The sequence below is a fragment of the Camelina sativa genome, chromosome 12 (genome assembly GCF_030686135.1).
Source record: "Camelina sativa cultivar CO46 ecotype springtype chromosome 12, ASM3068613v1".
Classification (NCBI taxonomy): Eukaryota; Viridiplantae; Streptophyta; class Magnoliopsida; order Brassicales; family Brassicaceae; genus Camelina; species Camelina sativa.
The window spans coordinates 41,330,488-41,352,971 of NC_141891.1; the positions used below are offsets into that span (position 1 = coordinate 41,330,488).

The 22,484-nt window shown below is 36.5% G+C and overlaps 2 protein-coding genes across 2 annotated transcripts; both read right to left on the reverse strand.

The window, feature by feature from the left end:
* Positions 1 to 345: 345 nt before the first annotated feature.
* LOC147933440 (secreted RxLR effector protein 161-like) lies at positions 346 to 1,409 on the reverse strand. The gene is made up of 2 exons (XM_087478370.1): positions 843 to 1,409; positions 346 to 783 (listed from the first exon to the last, which is right to left on the reverse strand). Exons 1-2 carry the CDS (start codon positions 1,176 to 1,178, stop codon positions 346 to 348), a joined length of 774 nt encoding a protein of 257 aa, XP_087334496.1. The 5' UTR covers positions 1,179 to 1,409.
* A 16,213-nt stretch (positions 1,410 to 17,622) lies between these two features.
* On the reverse strand, positions 17,623 to 18,603 carry LOC104732936 (uncharacterized). The gene has a single exon (XM_010452540.3). It carries the CDS (start codon positions 18,332 to 18,334, stop codon positions 17,840 to 17,842), a length of 495 nt encoding a protein of 164 aa, XP_010450842.1. The 5' UTR covers positions 18,335 to 18,603; the 3' UTR covers positions 17,623 to 17,839.
* Positions 18,604 to 22,484: the final 3,881 nt, after the last annotated feature.

Genomic DNA, 22,484 nt, shown 5'->3' on the forward strand with positions numbered 1-22,484 from the left:
TTCTTCATCAGATGTCTGAGGCTTCATCAATTCAGAATGCTATATCAGATGTCCGATGCTTTGTCAAGCCAGAATGCTATATCAGATGTCCGATGCTTCCAGAATGCTATATCAGATGTCAGATGCTTCACCGAGCCAGACTGCCCCACTAGGACCAGATGCTCCATCAGGAGCCTGATGCATGTTTAGAGGCCTGATGTCCCTCCATGGACCTGATACCTTATCAGAGGTCTGATGTCCCTCTAGGGACCTGATGCCTTATCAGAGGTCTGATGTCCCTTCAGGGACTTGATGCCCATCAGGGGCCTAATGTCTCATTAGAGGCCTGATCGCCCACCTGGTCGATTAACAGCTTGAGATATTAAACAAGTCTAAACAATGTTTAAACTTGCTCTGAGGAACCAGTTTAGTGAACATATCAGCAGGGTTTTCAGATGTCCCTATTTTATTCACTTTAATCCTCTTTTCATTTCTCAAGAAATGATATCTCACATCAATATGCTTGGTCCTTTCATGATGGACCTGATCCTTGGCCGAACAGATCGCACTCAGACTGTCACTGTACACTGTAGCCTGATCATGATGCAAACCCAGATCGCTGATAAATCCTTTTAGCCATATACCTTCCTTAGCAGCTTTTGTCAAGGGCATGTACTCTGCCTCAGTAGTTGATAACGCCACAGTTGGCTGCAGAGTTGCTTTCCAGCTGATCACATAATTACCCAAGGTAAACACATAACCAGTCATCGATCTTCTACTATCTACATCTCCTGCATAATCCAGCTGATCACATAATTACCCAAGGTAAACACATAACCAGTCATCGATCTTCTGCTATCTACATCTCCTGCATAATCAGAATAAGAATAGCCTGCAACCAGGCTCGGAGCCTCACTTCTATATATGAGGCCAACATCAGATGTACCCTTCAAATATCTGAAAATCCTCTTCACAGCCAGCCAATGCTCTTTTCTTGGTTGTCCCATGAACCTGCTCACAACACTGACTGCATGTACAAGATCTAGCCTTGTACATACCATTGCATACATCAAACTTCCCACAACACTGGCATAAGGAACCCGAGACATATACTCCTTTTCCTCTTCAGACTGATGAGCAAACATGGTAAAATGAAGATTAACAGCACTCGGAGTGTCAACAGGCTTTGATGATGACATACCAAACCTATTCAACACTTTCTAGATGTAACTTTTCTGTGACAAGAAAAGCTTCTTCTGATTTCTGTCTCTAAGGATTTCCATTCCTAGAATCTTCTTTGCTTTGCCTAGATCCTTCATCTCAAACTCAGCACTTAGCAGATCTTTCAATTTCTGTATATCACTCATCTGTTTGGCAGCTATCAGCATGTCGTCTACATACAACACCAGATAAATGTAAGATTCATCTCCCACCTTGCTGATGTAGACATAACAGTCATATACCTTCAACAAAGAACATGTTGTTGTTTCAGAGAACCAGATGCTCCTACTAGAGCCAGATGTTCCTTCAACAAAGAACATACTACTGTTTCAGAAGCCAAATGCTCAAACGAGCAGAACACTCAAACGAGTCAGAAGCTTAAGCGAGCCAAAAGCTCCAACAAGCCAGATGCTCAAAAACGAGTCAGATGCTCAAAACGAGTCAGATGCTCAAAACGAGCCTGATGTTCCAAACGAGCCAGATGTTCCACTAGAAGCTAGAATTCCTCGCTGGAGTCAAACACTTCTTCAGAATCCATAATGCCTTACATAGGCCAGATGCTTCTTCAGAAAACCCAAAATGCCTTATGTAGGCCAACTACTCCACCATGAGCCTAATTTGCATTGAGTCGGTCTCTACAAAAGCCTAGTAAAAGCCTTGTACGCCTTACACATTCTTTTATAGAGGTCTTCAGAGATTTCAAGTCACAGAAGACGAACATACTCCACCTTGACGCCGAAATCTCATTGACTTCAACTTCAACTCCTTGTTGGCTTTTGGGGGGAACCTTTTGTCACCATATCAGCTGCATTCTCAGACGTGTGCACCTTCTGTAGTAAAATCACACCAAAAAATGATAACTATCTGATCTTGTGATATCTTACCTACATGTGCTTCATCCTACCATGATATACTTGATTCTTAGCCAGAAATAAAACACTCTAACTATCACAGTGTAGCTGAACTCCACCTTACTCAACACCCTAGGAGACTGCTCATTAGCTTCCGCTGTCGTCTCATCAGAGACCGTCTGCCCCACCAGGGGGCCTGTCTGATGCCACTTAAAAAAACAAGGCCGGATGTCCCTTCATGGACTGTCTTCCCTATAAAGGGCATGTTGCCTCTTCAGAGGCCTGATGCTTCATTAAGAGCCTGATGCCCCTTCAGAAGCTTGACGCTTACAATATCCTTAAAACCAAAACTCTGTGTGTGTCCAACTCATGTTCTTCTTATTTGGTGTAAAGCAATACTGTAATGTTTACTCTCAGATGGTGTATTACCTGTTTGGATAGGTTCTGCTGCACTAACGTCTGTCTGTAGCTCGTTGCTCTGTTTGTGTTGCTGTAAATCACCTTTCAGTTCCACCCTTTTACCAAAACTACCATTCGAGAGCATACACCCCGCTCTCTCTAACAATGTCTGATTCATCTGTTCAGCTACACCCTTCTGCAGTAGTGCACTCCTGACAATGTGATGCCGGGAAACCCCCTGATCCTTACACAGCTGATTGAACTCTGATGAACAAAACTCCAGACCATTTTCCGTCCGCAGCCAGAAGATCTTTTGACCACATAGAAGATCTTCCTCTGACAGAATTTGCGTTCCCTTTCACCCATATGACCAAGCCTCATTTGCCATAGCTTAGTCATATCCTCCTTGTGAATCTCTGGAGATGCAACATTTGCTGAACCTACAACTGTGGATCCTTATAAGATATACAAGGTACCACGTAAGACACCCTTCAGAATCACATCAGAACTCAGACAGACTCTCAGAACTCCGTTCCCACCAGAATACTTGAAACCCTTGCTGCTATTAAGCAAACTCACAGATATAAAATTCTTCTCTCTCGATGGAACATGTCTGACATCGTTCAATGTGCAGAATCTACCATCATGTGCCCTAATCTTGATCGAACCAATCCCAACAAACTGATTTGTAGAACTGTTGGCCATCTTGATGCGACCATTTTCTACCTGAGTATACGTTGAGAACCATTCTCTCCTTGGACACATATGATAGGATGCTCCAGTATCTAGAACCCACACATCAGAGTGATGGGTGTTTCCATCAGCAACGAGAGCAAAGTGTTGTTCGGACTTGGTTTCATCTTTTGTTACAGCTACAAACTCAGATTGTTTATTCCTATGACAATCTGACTTCCTGTGCTCTTTCTCCGTGCAGTACTTACATAAATCATATAACTTATGATCCTTTGAAAACAGATTACACCTTCTGTTCTTCTTTCTCTTCCCAAGTTCTTTACTGCCACTAGCTAAAAACTCAGAGGCTTGATTCTCTATAACTCTATCAACCGCTTGATACTTATTCAACCAGATGCCTACCACGGACCAGATGTCCAACAAGGACCAACTGTTCAACACGGACCATATGCTCAATATGGATATGTCTATCAAAACTTTGATGACCCACTAGACCAAATCACCCATAGAACAAAACTTCCACTGAAACAGATGCCCTATCTTGGACCTGAAACTAAAATAGTTTCTCCCAGAATTCTTGTCTTTCTTTATGTTCTTCACATACATCTTTTCACCAGATTATACTTGCGGAAATTCCCATAACCTACTTCTGAACAAATCTTCTTCTGCACGGTTCTTGCACGAACCTGGTTTTGCACGGACCTGCACAAACCTACTTCTGCACCGATCTGCACAAAGTTAACTCTGCCCGAAACCTGTACGAATCGGTTTCAGCCGAAAATCAGACAATACTGATTCAGCCCGAAAATCGCACAAACAACACAGAACGAAAAACCTTGTGCTCTGATACCAATTTGTTATAACAAATGTGAGCAAGATAATAGAAACGTAACGAACAAGACACAGATTTAACATGGTTCACCAACACTTTCTGTTGGCTATGTCTACGGGCAAAGAGACAGATTTTATTACTGGAGAAAGTACAAAGATTTCAGAATAACATGACGGCTAGGTTAACAAGAGTATATATAGGAAGATAAAACCCTAGTTAATCCTAATATGATCTGGGTCTAAATTCATGGGCTTAATCCGATTCATGTCATATCCAACACCGCGGGTCACAACAGATTTTTGTTTTTTTGCGGTGTTAAAGACATGACTGGTGAGATTCTTTTGACGAGGTATGTAACTGTATCCATCAATCTAGGTGCTTATTCATGGGGTGTTTCTGACTTCAGACTAGGACACAAGGTTCTACTTCCAATGGTCAAACATCATAGTTACATTGTTCCTTGGCCAATAGTATATCACAAGACTGGAGCAGTTCTAAACTTTGTGTGCTACAAGAAAAATCCAAAGGATGAAGAATCACGTGAGGGTGTTTCGCTGACGGAAGTTATGACGTGGACTTTTGGAAACAAAACTTCAATGAAAAATCTTTCTTGTTGTCAACATGACGTATATGGCGAAGACATGGATTATATTGATATTTTATTTTCCATCAGGGATTTAAATATATATCACTAAGAGGCAAATGGTGGATTCATGTGCTGTAAATAGCATAATTATGATGTTGTTTTTACGTGAGTTGATGAGAGTGACGTATACGGTCATTAATCCCATGTGCCTCCTTCTTTGGACTGAAGCAAAAATTACAGAAACTTGTGAACGAAAAACAAAGATTCAGCTGTTGTTTGCCGTGGAAGAGAGTGAAAAGAGTCAGAGGAGTACCAGTCAAATTGTTTGCACGTGTTCTAGTATTTTTGTGTTGCTCTGTTCTCGGTCGATCTTTCGCCTTGCGAGTGTTGTTTTCCCTCGTATCGATGCTATTGGTGCTCACCTGATCAATTCCCAAGGGGGAAAGTATGTGGAATGGTGAGTGGTAAAATTGATGGCCATACTCTGCTGCCGAGTAAGTCTCTGTTCGTCGTTAGCATACCCGTTGACATATCACTGGCAGCTACCATTGTCTCCTTGGAAATCTCTGATCATAGGGGTCATGGCCAATGAAGGGGTTGCTTATCAACGTACACACCATGAGCAGATTAAAAGATCTAAAGAAGGTTTTATGCTACTTCATCATGCTTTGCCTACAATGTTGTTCGTCCCTATCATATTTTTCACCATGGAGTTGCATTGTGGAGTTTTTCACGTAATAAGGAGAGCTGTTTTTACTCGCTTGGGTTCTTGTTACATGTCCACGACACTTTTTTCTTTGATTTTCGTTGCTTGTGATTCAAGTAAGTTGTTCACCACTGGAAAGTTCAGCTTCGTCGTAGATCGTTTCTCTCCCAAACCTCAATTCGTGTTGGAAAAAGAGATTGCGTATACAGTTGATGTTGTTGTGTTGCTATGGAAGTTACTTGACCTCTCGACTTAGAATTACATGGTCTTCATCAACATGCTCAAATGGTTTTGGCGAGTTCAGCCGCAAGGGAAAAAGCATCGAATGTAATATGGTTTTTAAAGGTGTTTGACCGAGGTCTTTTAGTACGGTGAGCACTTGGTCGTCATTCTCATGAATATCACCAAGCGTTGACATTTTCACCAAGAAAAGATAAAAGAAAGGACAAGGAGGATCTCGTGGTCACACATGTTCAAGGAAGCTTGGAAGGTACATTGGTTTTAACAGGGGCACTACATGGAGAAATTCTTCGCAAGCTGAATTTGAAACTGAAAAAGAAACTTCACGAAGTTCTTAAGCGAAAATATTATGAATTGGTGGACAAAGGGAAGCTTCAAAGTTTTAAGATTCGGGTCGAATCTTTCTAACCTGGCGGGACTGATGCAGCGCATCTGCTTTGATCACGCCTCCCATGAGTGTCGTCGTGATCAGGCCTCTTTACTATTTTCTGTTTTAGATTTCATTCTTATGGGTCTTATATCTACTATTGGATTTTATATGTTAGATTAGCTTCTTAATTATCCTAGGGTTTTTTTTGGTGATCTTCTTATTTAAGGAGCCGTGAGACTCTTTTGTATGTAATAATCGATTATTGAATAAACAAGTTTTACGAGAGCTTTGTGTAAAGGTTAGAGAAGAAGACTCTCAACCCTAAGAGCTTGTGTTCAAGCCCTGCAAGGAGGACTTGCAAAACCACGTCGATATCGCTCCCGGTCTCGACCCTATCCTTATTGCTTCTTCGTCAAGTTATAACATTTTAAGCAAAATCCATTCGTGAATCCTAGTTCTCCCGGAGATCTAGCGTTCTCGTCCGTTAATTAAGCTTCCGCTCTCTATCAATTATTCACTTTCTTGTTAAGCTTTGCGTGGTCATAAAATTTAGAGTGCCTGATTAGTACAACTAATGCATAGTACAGCGGTAGAAGTAAATAGTAGAAACTAGAAGAGTTATTTTGGAAAAATACCCTTTTTTATTTACATTTTTGATAAAGAGTATCATCATTTCAGCATTTTTTTCCTTGTTATAGAAAGAATGTTATTTTATGTTTTCAATATAGATTTTAAAATTAAATATTTTTTTATTCTTATTATTTGAGCTTATTAGTTAGAAAGATAATTTTTAAAGTATTTATAAAAGGTAAAATAAAATATTAATTATGTCAAAATCTTTGTGAAACAAAAAGAATATATTTTTTAAAATTATTTTAAAATATGTAAAAATACTAAGATAATCTTCCTTAAAAAAATATAATTGACGAATATAAAAAACTATATTTTAAATACCAAATCTATTTTTTTAGTACTTTAGCACCCTTTCTATCAAACAAACAAATATATGAAAAGGTTCTACTCTAATATACAGAAAATCAACGGTCCATGATTTCTATCAAGTGTCTGCTTCATCATTTTTCTTTAAGAGCCATGAAAGTATCCAGCCCCGGCTCACAGGGGGTGGGCAAGGGTGCGAGCGCCTAAGACTCTGTTTTTCTTTTCTTTTTTGAAAATTTTCATACAAAAAGAGCCCAAATATTTTTTTAAAAATTTTGCCCTAAGGCTCTTATTTTTTTTGAACCGTGGCTGCTTATATCATGTCACTCGAACTTATATCATATGGAAAATTTATGTTTGTCACGTTGAAGACATTTACACAGAGCACCAAGCAGGGGCGGATCTATGTAGTGATGGGATGGGGCACGTGCCCCATGCTACTTGTTAAAAATTATCCAATACATTTGGTTAGTTTAGTTACACAGCTTAATTGTTACCTAGGTGCCCCATGCATCCTCTTTGGTGAGGAGTTTGATTCCTGACTTTCATTTTGTTGCCTTTTTTTCCTACAACCAATATTTTTTTTGTAATGTCTACTTACATGTTAATATTTTTTTCTACTCTAAATTATACTTATAATTAAATTTAAAAAGTATTGTAAAATTAGTTAATTAGTATAATATATATATATGTATTTTTAATTTATCTTATATATATATATATATATATATATATATAGAGTTGAAATCTATTTAAATAAAGGATTTTGTACAAAAATTAATCATATGAAATCAAAAATAATACATAATATAACTCTTGTATGTAACTTCTAAACATTTCTACAATTCTATATATTAGTTTTAAATTTTTTCAATGTAGATTTGGATCTTCGATTTGATATACTATTTACCAATATTTTACAAATTTTACCATGATTAAGAAAGGTTATATTGTGTATTATTTCTGATTTCTCAATTTTTTTTTACGTTTTTTAGAATTAGAGAATAAAGTTACAAATAAATGATGATTTAAAAGGTTAATATACTGCACAAAATCCTTATATAATAAATGTTTAGATATAAATTTCATTTAAATATATGTAATGTGCAACTGAATATGTTTTTAAACTAAATAAAATAATTTTTAAATATACAAAAATATAGAAAGTTAATTTGTACCCCACGTCAAATTTCTTTCTGGATCCACCCCTGGCACCAAGAATATATCGGTCTGGTTTTTGAATAGAATAATGATAATAGGCGTCTACTGACTACTGGTGTGGATCTGTTATTAAAAAATTGAAATCTATACATATGCAACGATTTTGTGTCAAAGCATGTTCTTTTCTCTGTGAAAGAACTTATGGAACATATATTATCGAGTTGTCTTTCATATCAAATCTCAATGTACAAATATATAGGTATTAGATAATGACCCGCGTGAAGATGTGAGCACAGCAGCTCTTTCAGATAAAGACCACTACTTTCTTATTTTCCTTAACTTAGGATTGTTACATAGTTTGCCTTATATAGGCATTACATTATTAGGGTTTTTCCCTTGACAGCTCACTACTCATATTACATATCACATGAGTCCAAACATTTAAACCTATTGTTGAGAGGTATACGATCCGTGTAGTCCTTTGTTACTTTCACTTTATTGTCTCTTGTTTCGTCTCTTTGTGCTGGTGCAGATAGCCGTTGAGTGGATTCATCTTTAGTCTGCGTATTGGGCCTATCTGCACAACTGGACATATTGGGCCTGACTGTTTTATTCATCTTGGGCTTTTGCAATGGTGAACTGTTGATGGACCGAGATAATGTCTCCTCAGTGACTTCAGTCGTCGGTACCTCTTCGACTCCTTCATTCACTGTTTTACTCTTTTGAATCTGAGATTGAATCTGAGACAATCGCTTTCTGTTCTTACCAGAGGAGATCGGAGCAGTTGTTGATGCTCTGCTAAAATTAGTTAATTAGTATAATCCAGTGTGAGTGATAGGTAGAAAGCTTCCATCTCCCATCATGACTGACTCATTTCCTTCATAAACCTGAGCTTGTTGTAGGTGATGAGGAGAGTTAGTTACGTGAGTCGTAGCTCCAAAGTCTAACACCCACTCGTTTCCATTGTGATCAGTAACATCAGTAACCCGGAGAGCAGCTAAAACCTGTGGTACGTTGTCAAACTGGTAACTGTTATCAAATCGATGCCAGCATTTTGAAGCTGGATGTCCTGGTTTACCACAGATCTGACAGATTACTTTGTTGGTTCCACCAGGTTCTTGGGATATTTGCTGATGGAAGCCTCTTCCCTTTGTTGTGAAGTTATTCCTGCCACGGTTGTTGCCATAGCGAGAGTTGCCTCTGCCTCTATTGCTGCTGTAGTAGCCAGACGAAGCAGTAATGGTGTTAAACGCCATGTGAGGGGAAACTTCTGAGCCACTGTGGTAACTTGCAAGACGGTCAGAGTAACTGGTGAGCCTTGAAATCACAGCATCCAAGGTCAGAGAAGGCTGAGCGTCCATTGATCCTTCTACTGAGGTTTTCATAGGCTCATATTCCCTTCCAAGACCTTTGAGAGCAGCAAATATCTTCATCTGTTCACTGACCGGACTTCCTATAGAGGCAAGTTGCTCGCAAACCCTCTTTATTTCTTTGAGATACTCATCCATTGACTTATCTAACTTCTCGACAGTCTGAAGCTTGTGTTGTAGTTCAAATAGACGAGAAGCTGATACCTTGTTGAAGTGTTGAGCCAAGGCGGACTAGAGATCTCGAGATGTAATAGTATGAACAACATATCGCAGAATGTCTTCAGAAAGAGATCCAAGCAGCCAAGCACGAACCACCTGATCAGCACGATGCCAAGCTAGAAAGTCTGGATTTGTAACGTGGCTGACTTGCCCATCGATCGCAGGAACAGGAATGGAGGCGAGCGGTTGTGGAAAGGCTCCATTAACAAAGCCTAGAAGATTCTGACCAGAGAGAAACGACTCAAACTGTGTTTTCCAGAGTAAATAATTTTTCTCTGTTAGTTGCACAGTAACGCAATTAGAGATATGAAGAGTAGGAGGAGAATAGAGTTGGATTGCTTGATCCATAGCTCTGATACCATGAAGATGTGAGCACAGCGGCTCTTTCAGGTAAAGAACATTACTTTCTTATTTTCCTTAACTTAGGATTGTTACATAGTTTGCCTTATATAGGCATTACATTATTAGGGTTTTTCCCTTGACAGCTCACTACTCATATTACATATCACATGAGTCCAAACATTCAAACCTATTGTTGAGAGGTATACGATCCGTGTAGTCCTTTGTTACTTTCACTTTATTGTCTCTTGTTTCGTCTCTTTGTGCTGGTGCAGATAGCCGTTGAGTGGATTCATCTTTAGTCTGCGTATTGGGCCTATATGCACAACTGGACATATTGGGCCTGACTGTTTTATTCATCTTGGGCTTTTGCAATGGTGAACTGTTGATGGACCGAGATAATGTCTTCTCAGTGACTTCAGTTGTCGGTACCTCTTCGACTCCTTCATTCACTGTTTTACTCTTTTGAATCTGAGATTGAATCTGAGACAATCGCTTTGTGTTCTTACCAGAGGAGATCGGAGCAGTTGTTGATGCTCTGCTAATACTCCCCCGCAAACTCTATGTGGGAGGGAGGACCACACCGAGTTTGTATCGCAGAGAAGTGAACGGTCAAACAGGGAGAGTCTTCGTGAAGATGTTCGTGATCTGATCATGACCAGGTATGTGTCTAACAATTACCGTGCCAAGAGCTACTTTTTCACGAACATAGTGATAGTGATTAGCAAAGTGTTTGCTCTTCTTGTGAAAAGCAGGATTGGCGGTGAGATAAACGGCAGAAAGATTGTCGCAGTACAACTCCGGAGGCGATATTGAGGAATTCCAAGTTCCTTGAGGATATTGCAGATCCACGAGATCTCTGCTGCGGCATCTGACATAGCACGATATTCCGCTTCAGTGGAGCTCCATGAGACAGAGTCTTGTTTATGCGATGACCAGGAGATGAGATTGGTTCCAAGATAAGTGCAATATCCTCCTGTTGAACGACTTGTATCTGCACAACCACCATAGTCACTATCGCTGTAAGCACGTAGTGTATTACTTGTGTTCTTGCGAAAGCTAATTCCCATTGTTATTGTGCCTTTGATGTAGCGAAGTATCCTCTTGAGGAGATAAAAGTCACCAAAGGTTGGAGCATACATCTTCCGACACACAAAGTTAACCGCATACTGAATATCTGGTCTGGTAAGTGTCAGATACTGAAGTTTTCCTGCTAGACTTCTGAAGTATGTAGGGTTTGTAAATGGTTCCTTATGTTTTGCCCTTGCTATTTCAACTTGTTGTGGCAGGGGTGTTGGCTCAGAGGAGCACTCACTCATGGCAGCTGCAACTAGCAGATCTTCTGCATATTTCTGCTGAGAGAGGAACAACTCGGAGGAATGAAAATGTGCTTGAACCCCCAGAAAGTAGTGCATCTGACCAAGGTCTTTCATGCAGAATTGAGTGTTGAGAGCTTCCAGAAATGTAGTCATTGCAGAGGAACTGTTTCCCGTAATAAGCATATCATCGACATAGAGTAGAAGAATGATGATTGCTCCATCTCGTTTGTACACAAAGAGAGATGGATCTGGGATGCTGCAGGTAAATCCAAACTCAAGTAAATATGTGCTGAATTTATCAAACCAGGCTCGAGGAGCCTGTTTTAATCCGTATAGTGATTTGTGCAGGAGACACACATGATCCGGCTTGTCAGGATCAACAAAACCAGCGGGTTGCCTCATATACACCGTCTCAGTAAGATCTCCATGCAAGAAGGCATTTTCTACGTCCATTTGCTTGATGTCCCATTGCATTTTGGTGGCTAAGTCAAGCACAGCTCGCACGGTTGCTGTTCTGACAACGGGGCTATATGTTTCAAGGTAATCAATCCCCTCTTCCTGATTAAATCCTTGTGCCACTAAACGTGCTTTAAGCTTCTGCAATGACCCATCAACATTTAATTTTGTTCGAAAAACCCACTTACGTCCCAATACATTCATATCAGGTTCTTCAGGAACTAAAGACCAGGTGTTAGCTGCTTTGCAATTCCCCATTTCCACTGACATTGCTCCATTCCAACCGGGATGTTTGAGAGCAGCAGCAACAGTCTTAGGTTCCGGATAAGAAACTTTGTGAGTTAACAAAGCATACCGTGGATTGGGTTTTCGTATCCCATCCTTCAGTCTTGTTACCATACCTTGAGTTGGTTGAATCTGAACTACTGCTTGTGTTGTTGTCACAGGTTTTGGCGGAGGAGCTACCTGAGCAGTTGTTGATGATGAGGAGGCGACTGAGGATGTCCCAGTGTCTGATGTAGAAGCAACAGAAACTGAGGAGGAAGTAGATATATGTTCTTCCTGAGCCATAATATCTTGATCAGGAAGTGCAGGAGCGAGAGCTGCAGAGAGAGATCCATTGAGTGTAGGTGTAGAACAAGGAGTTGGAACAACAGAATTAGAGACTGGTGAAGGTAAGACCTGAGACGCGAGAGATGACTTAGTAGTATCCATCCTGACAGAAGAAGGAGAGCTGTTGCCTATAGAAGCAGGATCAGAGCCTGTTGTACACCCAGTACTCTCCTCCATTCTATCAGTGGACACGGCTGGAGTCTGACTTCTCGGAGCAGTTGATGAAGGTGGAAGCGGTGGAAAGTCTTCTGGTGTAAAAAGAGGTTGGTTCTGTTGTTTTACCTCACTTGATGGATCTGATGCTTGTGTTTTGTTGGATTGAGTTTCAGGAAGGCTTTTGTGCCAAGCATTCATGAGGGAGGTATACTGCTGATTGCTAGTGGTTGAAGTTGTTGAGAATGGAAAGACAGCTTCATCAAAGATGACATGTCTACTGATATAGACACGACCTGTTGAAGGAAGTAAGCACCGATATCCTTTATACTTTTCATTATACCCAAGAAAAATGCATTTTAATGATCACGGATCAAACTTTGTCGTGGCATAATCACGGAGTGTTGGGTAGCAAGCACAACCAAAAACCCTTAGAGCTGAGTAGATGGGAGCTTGACCTGTCAAAGCTTCATAAGGGCTGCGATTCTTATCCAAGACTGAGGAAGGTAGGAGATTGATCAAGAAGTTAGCAGTATAGAATGCTTCTACCCATTATTTTTGAGGTACTCTTCCTTGAAATAGCATAGATAATCCTAGTTCCACAATGTGTCTGTGCTTTCTTTCTGCTAATCCATTTTGTTGTGGTGTGTATGGACAGGAAATAAGCTGTTGAATCCCATGCTTCTGCAGGTGAGCTGTAAACTGGTTGCTTGTAAACTCACCACCACCATCACACTGGAAGGTACCAATCTTTTGTTGATACTGATTTTCCACAAGAGCTTGAAAGGTATAAAACGTTTGTAGAAAATCAGATTTAAGCTTGAGAGGATAGAAGCAACAGAACCGGGAATAGTTGTCAATAAAGATTACGTAGTATTTGAACCCTTGAACTGACATTATTGGTGAAGGACCCCATAGATCACAATGAATTCTCTCTAGGGGTCTAGAAGCTACAAAAGATGAAGGGGAAAAAGGTAATCTACTACTCTTCCCAAGTTGACAAGCTTCACAAATCGCCTTGGTACTTTTATTACTGATGCTAATTGCTTTTATTGCAGAAAGATGCTGAAGGGCTTGCAAATGAGGATGCCCCAGTGTCTTATGATATATCATGGTTTTTAGGTGTTTTTAGTCATGATATAAGTCTTAATTATAGAGTCTTTTTGGTGTTTTTAGAGTCTTTTGAGTCTTTATAGGATTTAACATGGATGGGAGCATAATGGAGCTAAATTGGAGGATTTGGAGCCTAATCAAGCATTGAGGCTGAGTTACAAAGTTGGGAGACGAAATTGAGAGAGTGCATCGATCGACACATTGATAGCATCGATCGATGCTAGGCCAAATACGAAATTGGAAGTTTTCCCACAAGTTTTGAAGATTTACAAATTTGCCCCAAAGTTTTCCATATTTGCATCATTGGTCCCTGGACGTGTTTAGGAGTATAAATAGGATTTTTATGGTCATTGTTTAGACCTAAGCTTTATTTTTCCCTGCAACTTTTGAGAGCAAAACCCTGTGAGATTTTTGAGAGCTTTTGGAGAGAAGAATCAAGACTCCTTCAGAGAAGATTCAGAACTCCTTTACTTCTTCTTTAATCTCTTTCTTAATGCAATTTATTCAGAAGATGTTTTGTGTTTCATTGATTATGTCTGAGCATATCATCTTATGCCACACTTCTTCACTCGCAGCTTGCTGTCCGGACGAGAAATAGACTTGATGAGCAGCTCCTCTCTGTAAGTTCCCCAGTGTATAGAGTCCATTACTGTAATTTCCCTTTGTTAACAACCCCCTTGTTGCCTTATCATAAATACGCACATCATCATCATCATCAAATTGAAAATGTACAGGGATAATCATTGGTAAGCTTGGACACAGACAATAAGGACTTTGCAATACCAGGACAAACAAGAACATCATTGAGAGGTAAATTACCAGAGGTTGAAGGGAGACTTGCTGATCCAGTGTGAGTGATAGGTAGAAAGCTTCCATCTCCCATCATGACTGACTCATTTCCTTCATAAACCTGAGCTTGTTGTAGGTGATGAGGAGAGTTAGTCACGTGAGTCGTAGCTCCAAAGTCTGACACCCACTCGTTTCCATTGTGATCAGTAACATCAGTAATCCGGAGAGCAGCTAAAACCTGTGGTACGTTGTCAAACTGGTAACTGTTATCAAATCGATGCCAGCATTTTGAAGCTGGATGTCCTGGTTTACCACAGATCTGACAGATTACTTTATTGGTTCCACCAGGTTCTTGGGATATTTGCTGATGGAAGCCTCTTCCCTTTGTTGTGAAGTTATTCCTTCCACGGTTGTTACCATAGCGAGAGTTGCCTCTGCCTCTATTGCTGCTGTAGTAGCCAGACAAAGCAGTAATGGTGTTAAACGCCATGTGAGGGGAAACTTCTGAGCCACTGTTGTAACTTGCAAGACGGTTAGAGTAACTGGTGAGCCTTGAAATCACAGCATCCAAGGTCAGAGAAGGCTGATCGTCCATTGATCCTTCTACTGAGGTTTTCATAGGCTCATATTCCCTTCCAAGACCTTTGAGAGCAGCAAATATCTTCATCTGTTCACTGACCGGACTTCCTATAGAGGCAAGTTGCTCGCAAACCCTCTTTATTTCTTTGAGATACTCATCCATTGACTTATCTAACTTCTCGACAGTCTGAAGCTTGTGTTGTAGTTCAAATAGACGAGAAGCTGATACCTTGTTGAAGTGTTGAGCCAAGGCGGACCAGAGATCTCGAGATGTAATAGTATGAACAACATCTCGCAGAATGTCTTCAGAAAGAGATCCAAGCAGCCAAGCACGGACCACCTGATCTGCACGATGCCAAGCTAGAAAGTCTGGATTTGTAACGTGGCTGACTTGACCATCGATCGCAGGAACATGAATGGAGGCGAGCGGTTGTGGAAAGGCTCCATTAACAAAGCCTAGAAGATTCTGACCAGAGAGAAACGACTCAAACTGTGTTTTCCAGAGTAAATAATTTTTCTCTGTTAGTTGCACAGTAACGCAATTAGAGATATGAAGAGTAGGAGGAGAATAGAGTTGGATTGCTTGATCCATAGCTCTGATACCATGAAGATGTGAGCACAGCGGCTCTTTCAGGTAAAGAACATTACTTTCTTATTTTCCTTAACTTAGGATTGTTACATAGTTTGCCTTATATAGGCATTACATTATTAGGGGTTTTCCCTTGACAGCTCACTACTCATATTACATATCACATGAGTCCAAAAATTCAAACCTATTGTTGAGAGGTATACGATCCGTGTAGTCCTTTGTTACTTTCACTTTATTGTCTCTTGTTTCGTCTCTTTGTGCTGGTGCAGATAGCCGTTGAGTGGATTCATCTTTAGTCTGCATATTGGGCCTATCTGCACAACTGGACATATTGGGCCTGACTGTTTTATTCATCTTGGGCTTTTGCAATGGTGAACTGTTGATGGACCGAGATAATGTCTCCTCAGTGACTTCAGTCGTCGGTACCTCTTCGACTCCTTCATTCACTGTTTTACTCTTTTGAATCTGAGATTGAATCTGAGACAATCGCTTTGTGTTCTTACCAGAGGAGATCGGAGCAGTTGTTGATGCTCTGCTAATACCGCACTGATAGTGTGGAGAATAATTTTATTTCGTTATTTGATTTTATTTGTTAAGATTATAATTATGTTGTATCATTTATTTACATGTTATATAATATAGTATTATATAGTGAGTTTTGAGTTATGTTAAACTACTAATAGGTAGGCCTGGACACTAATACTCGTTACCCATATTTTGGATACTAATACCCGTTACCCACAGCTTTAAGGTCGAGTGAAAAGTATTATAATTATATTACATGTGAGTAGTGATCGAGGATCGAATATTAATTTAATTTTTAATACCAGTCCCATTACCCTTTTTGTTACATGACCCGTAAATATCCGTTAATATTTTGTAATATTATTATTTATTAATAATATATATATATACCCGTTAATATATATATATATATATATATATATATATATATATATATATATTCTAGATTGTGAAGCTAAGTACCGTTCCATGGCTGATACTACTGATGAGCTTATTTGGCTTAAGGCGTTGCTTTTGGATCTTGGAGTCAAGATATCTCAACCTATCACCATGCATTGTGACAACCAAGCTGCTATTCACATTGCTTCGAATTCTGTGTTTCATGAATGCACCAAACATATAGATGTGGACTGTCACCATATTCCTGAGAAGGTTGAACTTGGGATCATCTCTCCCATCTATATTCAAAGTTCTGATCAACTTGCAGATATCTTCACCAAGGCAACAAATTCAAAGGAATGCAATTTCATTATAAGCAAGCTTGGCTTAGTTGATCTTCACAAACCTAAAATGTGATTGTTATGCTCTTTTTCCCTTGTCCATGGTTATTCCCATTGAGTTTTCCTGGTAAGGTTTTTAATGAGGCAACTCCATTTTAGGCATGATCTCCCTATGCCAAGCTTGAGGGGAAATGTTGGAATAAATAATTATAATATCCCTTTCTCTCTCCTTCATGTAAGATGTCTTGTCTCTCTCCTTCATGCAAGTCATCTTTGTAATAACTAGTTTTTTATTTTTTTCTTCTATATATTTGTATCTCTCTTGTATTCTCAGGACTAAGAGAAATAAGATACAGTTTCTCTCTATTCTCTCTATTCTCTTTTATTCTTCTACTTATATTTCTACACTTTCTTTGCGTAAAACCGGTCAGGCATGGAGACAATCTCGATTCCGTTAACGAATGCTAATGAATTCGGAGTCTGGTAAACTGGATTGATAAAGACATAAAGTCTATGATTAGATACTTTAACTCCCGTTTGGAAGCTTTTACCGCTAAATATATTTTTATGAGATAAGAGTGCATAATTGAAGTTCAAAGTCATGGGTGGTGATGAATGAGTCTTATGGGTCAACCGTTGACTGACAAAGCAAAAGAAATATTGTTTGGAAGAAAATTCTGATATCTTCACTTCTTTATATTTTCGAAGTTCATGTTGTAATTATAAACCAATAAGATAATCAGCACAGCTAACGCATATCAAATGGGGCCATTATTCACGTTTTGTTAAGCAGCTTGCATAGGCTATGACAATGACTACTCCATTCATGTCTGATGCAAATGAATCGTAAGTGGTTGAAATTGGTGGACAAAATGTGATGGAACAATATGTATCTTTCTCTTTTGGCACAATGCTTAAGATGAATATAAAAAAAAACCACAGCTATAGATGAGATACAAAGATAACTCATAAATCAAATCAATCACAAAGTTATAGAAACTCTTAATAATTAAGATCAATAATCTTTAGAATAAGACCCAAATTTTTTTTTTTTTTTTCTTAAACAAAACCCTAATTCTCCTAAAGAACAAGTCGATGATTGACAACTTTCTTATGAAGTGTCATTGAATATCTCACATATCCCTTTTTCTCGACACATCGATTACTGTTAAAACCGACGAGATCGATGGATGTTCGCACGCCCCGGCCATGGCTACTCCAAGGAGGCAACTGAATCTTCGCACGACCCATCACAACAGTTCCGTTGGATGTTCCAGGATCTCTAAAGGAGAATCCTCTAAGCAATTCTATGTAAAGATACGGTGCGGGAAAATCTAAAGGAATCACCATTCTTTGGTTAACCACAAAGGAATCCTTCACCACTTTTGTCCCGTATTGTTTGGTCTCGTCTATCCATGCCTTGATGAAATAGTAGTTAGGGCCATAGTATGGTTTCAAAACATCTCTTTCATCCATTGCGAATGCTTCAAAGATGTACACTTCTAACTCTGTTTTTACGTCATGATCACGAATCAGGATCTGTTTCGTTTCGGCTCCTTTCTCCAAGTTCATCATCAAGAAAAGTAATATATGATCTGGTGTCTTAGGGTTTGAAAGTAATATATTTATTATATATAAAGGCGTTAACCTTAAGAAAAAAATTATATAGAATTAGTACTTAACAAAAAATAATAAAAATTTCTTTTCGCGAGGCTATTAGCTTTTTTTTTTTGGTTGATTGTCCACAAATATTATTCTATATAGGAAAATTTTTGTGTTCACTTCCCTTATTTACCCCTTTAAATTAAGCAAAAAATATCAAGACAATCAATCTATAAACATATATTAATTAAGCAAAAAATGATATGGCTCATAGAAAGGATATCTATCTATATATATATATATATATATAAAGTTAATATTTCTCTCTTCTCATTCCTCCACATCAGCATCCACCTAAACAATCCTATATTTATTTTTTAATAAAAATTACTATTTTAAATATTCATTCATTACATATTTATTACTTATAATTAATATTAATAAAAATAAATTAAAAACAAATTAAGTAAAATTAACTAAATTTTAAAATAGTAAAAACAATAACAGAAATTTGTTTTATTAAATAATAAAAATAATAACTATCTAAAATGAATTAAGTAACATAAATAAAAAAATTCAAATAGTAAAAATAATACTATGAATTTGTTAGTAATAATGTTATTATTCAAATTTTAACCAAAAAATGATCATATTGCAAAATTTATAATGTGTCAATGAGTTTTAGAATGGAAGTAAGATTGTAATGTATGGTGGAGTAAAAAACCAATATATGTAATTGTATTTATAAAATTCTACACATATAAATAAAGTTGAAGTGGAACATTAGTTTCTACGAAACATATATATACTACAAAGATTTATTATTAAATTTCACTTAACAGAAAATAAAAGATTAATTACTCAACTCAACTTAAAAGTTTTGATAAAAAATAAAGACATTGTAAGGGTCACACTTTTTTTGGGAAAACTATAAAACAGACTTTTGAAAAAAAAAATCCATTAAAAAAAAAAACAAAATCAATGGTCACAAAATAGAGAAAAATTTATATGTAAGCCGTTACAAAAAGCGACATGTGATTTGTGTAGCATATCTCAAAAGACATATTATCAACTAGAACTACAATTGTATAACATGATAAAAAAGTAAAATGTAAAACAAACTTGAGATTTCATCAATTTCATCAAATGCTTTTAACCCAAAACATTGGGAGAAATAATATATTTTAAGTACACTATAATAATATGGAATGAACTCTTCTAGGGAAAAAAGGTCAGTAGATTGTCGACTCTTCTAGTGAGATTCTTAAGTCATTTTTTTTTGTTTACCATGTGATATACTATTGATTTGCCAAGAAAACATTATTGCGATACTATATAGATTAGTAAAATAAGTATGGTTTTTATATAGATTTATATTTTAAACTTCAAATGATTATATTTATATTCAACAATTTTTATTGATAAATAAAAAGTTAAACTAAAATCACTCGCAAATAGATATAACAAGTAAATATTATCTTCAACAATATATATGTTGTATATCACTAGTAAAGTAAGTTTAGTGTTTATATAGATTTATGAGAATTTGTTAAAAATACCCCTTTTGATATACCCCTTTTCAAAAATACCCTCTTTTCTAGCTATTTTTATTTTTGCCTTCTTTTAATTTTTAATGACCATTTTACCCTTACATGAAAATTATTTTATTCAATAAAAAGAAAAACAAAATTTTCCCGCCAAAAAATTTCCGACATATTTTCCCGCCAAAAAATTTTCGAAAAAATTTTCCCGCCAAAAAAATTTTTGTCAAAAAAATTTTGATAAAAAATTTCGACAAAAAAATTTTCCCGCCAAAATTTTTCCCGCCAAAAAAAATTTACAAGGTTTTTAAAAGGTTTTATAAGGTTTCTACCTTATAAAAGCCTTATAAACATCTTGTAAAGGCTTTTACAAGATATTTTAAAGAGTTTTAAAAGGTTTTTTAAACAACTTGTAAACGCTTTTACAAGATTTTTGAAAGGTTTTTAAAAGGTTTTAAAAGGTTTTTAAAAGGTTCTCAAATAGTTTTTAAAAAGATTTTTAAAAGGTTTTTAAACATCTTGTAAACGCTTTTATAATGTTTTTAAAAACCTTGTAAAAGTTTTTATCAGATTTTTAAAAAGACTTTAAAAGGTTTTAAACACCTTGTAAATGCTTTTAAAAAGTTTTTAAAAGCGTTTACAAGGTGTTTAAAAACCTTTTAAAAGCATTTACAAGCTTTTTAAAAGCATTTACAAGCTTTTTAAAAGCATTTACAAGGTTTTTAAAAGCGTTTACAATGTGTTTAAAAACCTTTTAAAAACCTTGTAAACGCTTTTAAAAGTTTTTTAAAAGCGTTTACAATGTTTTTAAAAGGTATAAATTTTAATATTTTTGGCGGGAAAAAATTTTCGATTTTGGCGGGAAATTTTTTTTTTTGACGGGAAAAAATATTTTTTTCGGAAAATTTTTTCGATTTTTGGCGGGAAAAAAAAAATTTGGCGGGAAACTTTTTTGGCGGAAAAATATTTTCGATTTTGATGACTGTACATTCTTGCTGTCACTCAAAAAGGGTAATTTGGTCATTTTGTATATAAAGAGGGGTAGTTTTAAAAATGGTCAACATAAAGGGGTATTTTTAAAAAGGGGTATGGAAAAAGGGGTATTTTTGAGAATGCCCCTAGATTTATACTCAAAAGTTTGAAGTAAAAATCCCGCGGGTACAAATTCTAGTAGTTACAAATTATAATAAAGTAGAGACATTTTTTAATAAATACCTCTTTTAGTGTACCCGTTTTCAAAACTAACTATGATTTAATCGTGATACACCATAATTTGTTTTCTTTTATTTATATATATATATATAAATATAACTTTTTATAATTTTATATTATACTTGTTGAAGTTTTTTTTGATTTTTAATATAGATGATGCAATGTTATATATATTTAGTGTATTGACAATAAAAGTTATGTTATTGAATTGGGATTTTGTATAGATATTTCCAGAACAATACTTAGGTTCACCCCTAAAGCTGAACCTCTTCATTCACCCTCTTATAAAATAAAGAAATAAAATATGTATACATTATTATAAAATTAAAAACTTAAACCGCTTTTTTATAAACCTAAACCGATATATAATTTTATTCTAATTGTAAAAATCTAAACCATAATTATCTCATTTGTAAACCCAAACCGACATATAATTTCATTCTAATTGTAAAATCTAAACCCTAACCATCTCATTTGTAAACCCAAACCGACATATAATTTCATTATAATTGTAAAATCTAAACCCTAACCATCTCATTTGTAAATTCAAACCGAGATATAGTTTTGTTATAATTAGAAAATCTAAACCCTAACCATCTCATTTGTAAATCCAAACTGACATATAATTTCGTTCTAATTGTAAAATCTAAACCCTAATCACCTTATTTGTAAACCCAAACCGACATATAAATTTGTTTTAATTGTAAAATCTAAATCCTAACCACTTTATTTGTAAACCCAAACTGATATATAATTTCATTTTAATAGTAAAATCTAAACTCTAATCACCTTATTTGTCAATCCAAACCGAAACATAATTATGTTCTAATTTTAAAAATCTAAACCAAGCCAATATTTAATTTTCCTTAATTAAAAGTATTCAAAATTTGTTTCCTTAATTTGTTTTGCTTTTTAATTTAATTTTAATTTATTTTTAAATGAAATATGAGATAGGAGATTCTGATTGGTTGAGAAGAGAGGAGGTGAACAAAAAGGTTCACCCCTAGGAGTGAACCTAACCTAAGTATTTTTCATATTTTTATTAAAAATTTGCATTTAAGGAAAGTAAGATATTGTGGTTAGATTTTAGTACAAATATTTTATTTAATATTTATTCAAATAACAAAAGATTAATTATGTAAATCTTACAAATAAAAAGTTAGAATATAAAATATAGTTCAAAAATGTTAATATAGATCTTAGCATGTCGGTACATGACATAAAGATATATAAATTTGAGTGAGCTACATCACAACTATTGAGAAGATACAAATAATGCAATGTATACAACAGAGACTCTGGAGGTTTTGTTTGAAGTAAAACTTTTTTTTTTTTAGTTAGAGCAATTATTATTTTAATTTAAACTGCTA

Excerpts from the sequence above, each read along its gene's own strand:
- LOC104732936 (XM_010452540.3), bottom strand. The coding sequence starts at position 18,334 with ATGATGAACTTGGAGAAAGGAGCCGAAACGAAACAGATCCTGATTCGT.
- LOC147933440 (XM_087478370.1), bottom strand. The coding sequence starts at position 1,178 with ATGTCATCATCAAAGCCTGTTGACACTCCGAGTGCTGTTAATCTTCAT. Across the intron at positions 784-842 it reads ATTCTGATTATGCAGGAGAT|CTGGATTATGCAGGAGATGT; the intron begins GTAGATAGCAGA and ends TTATGTGATCAG.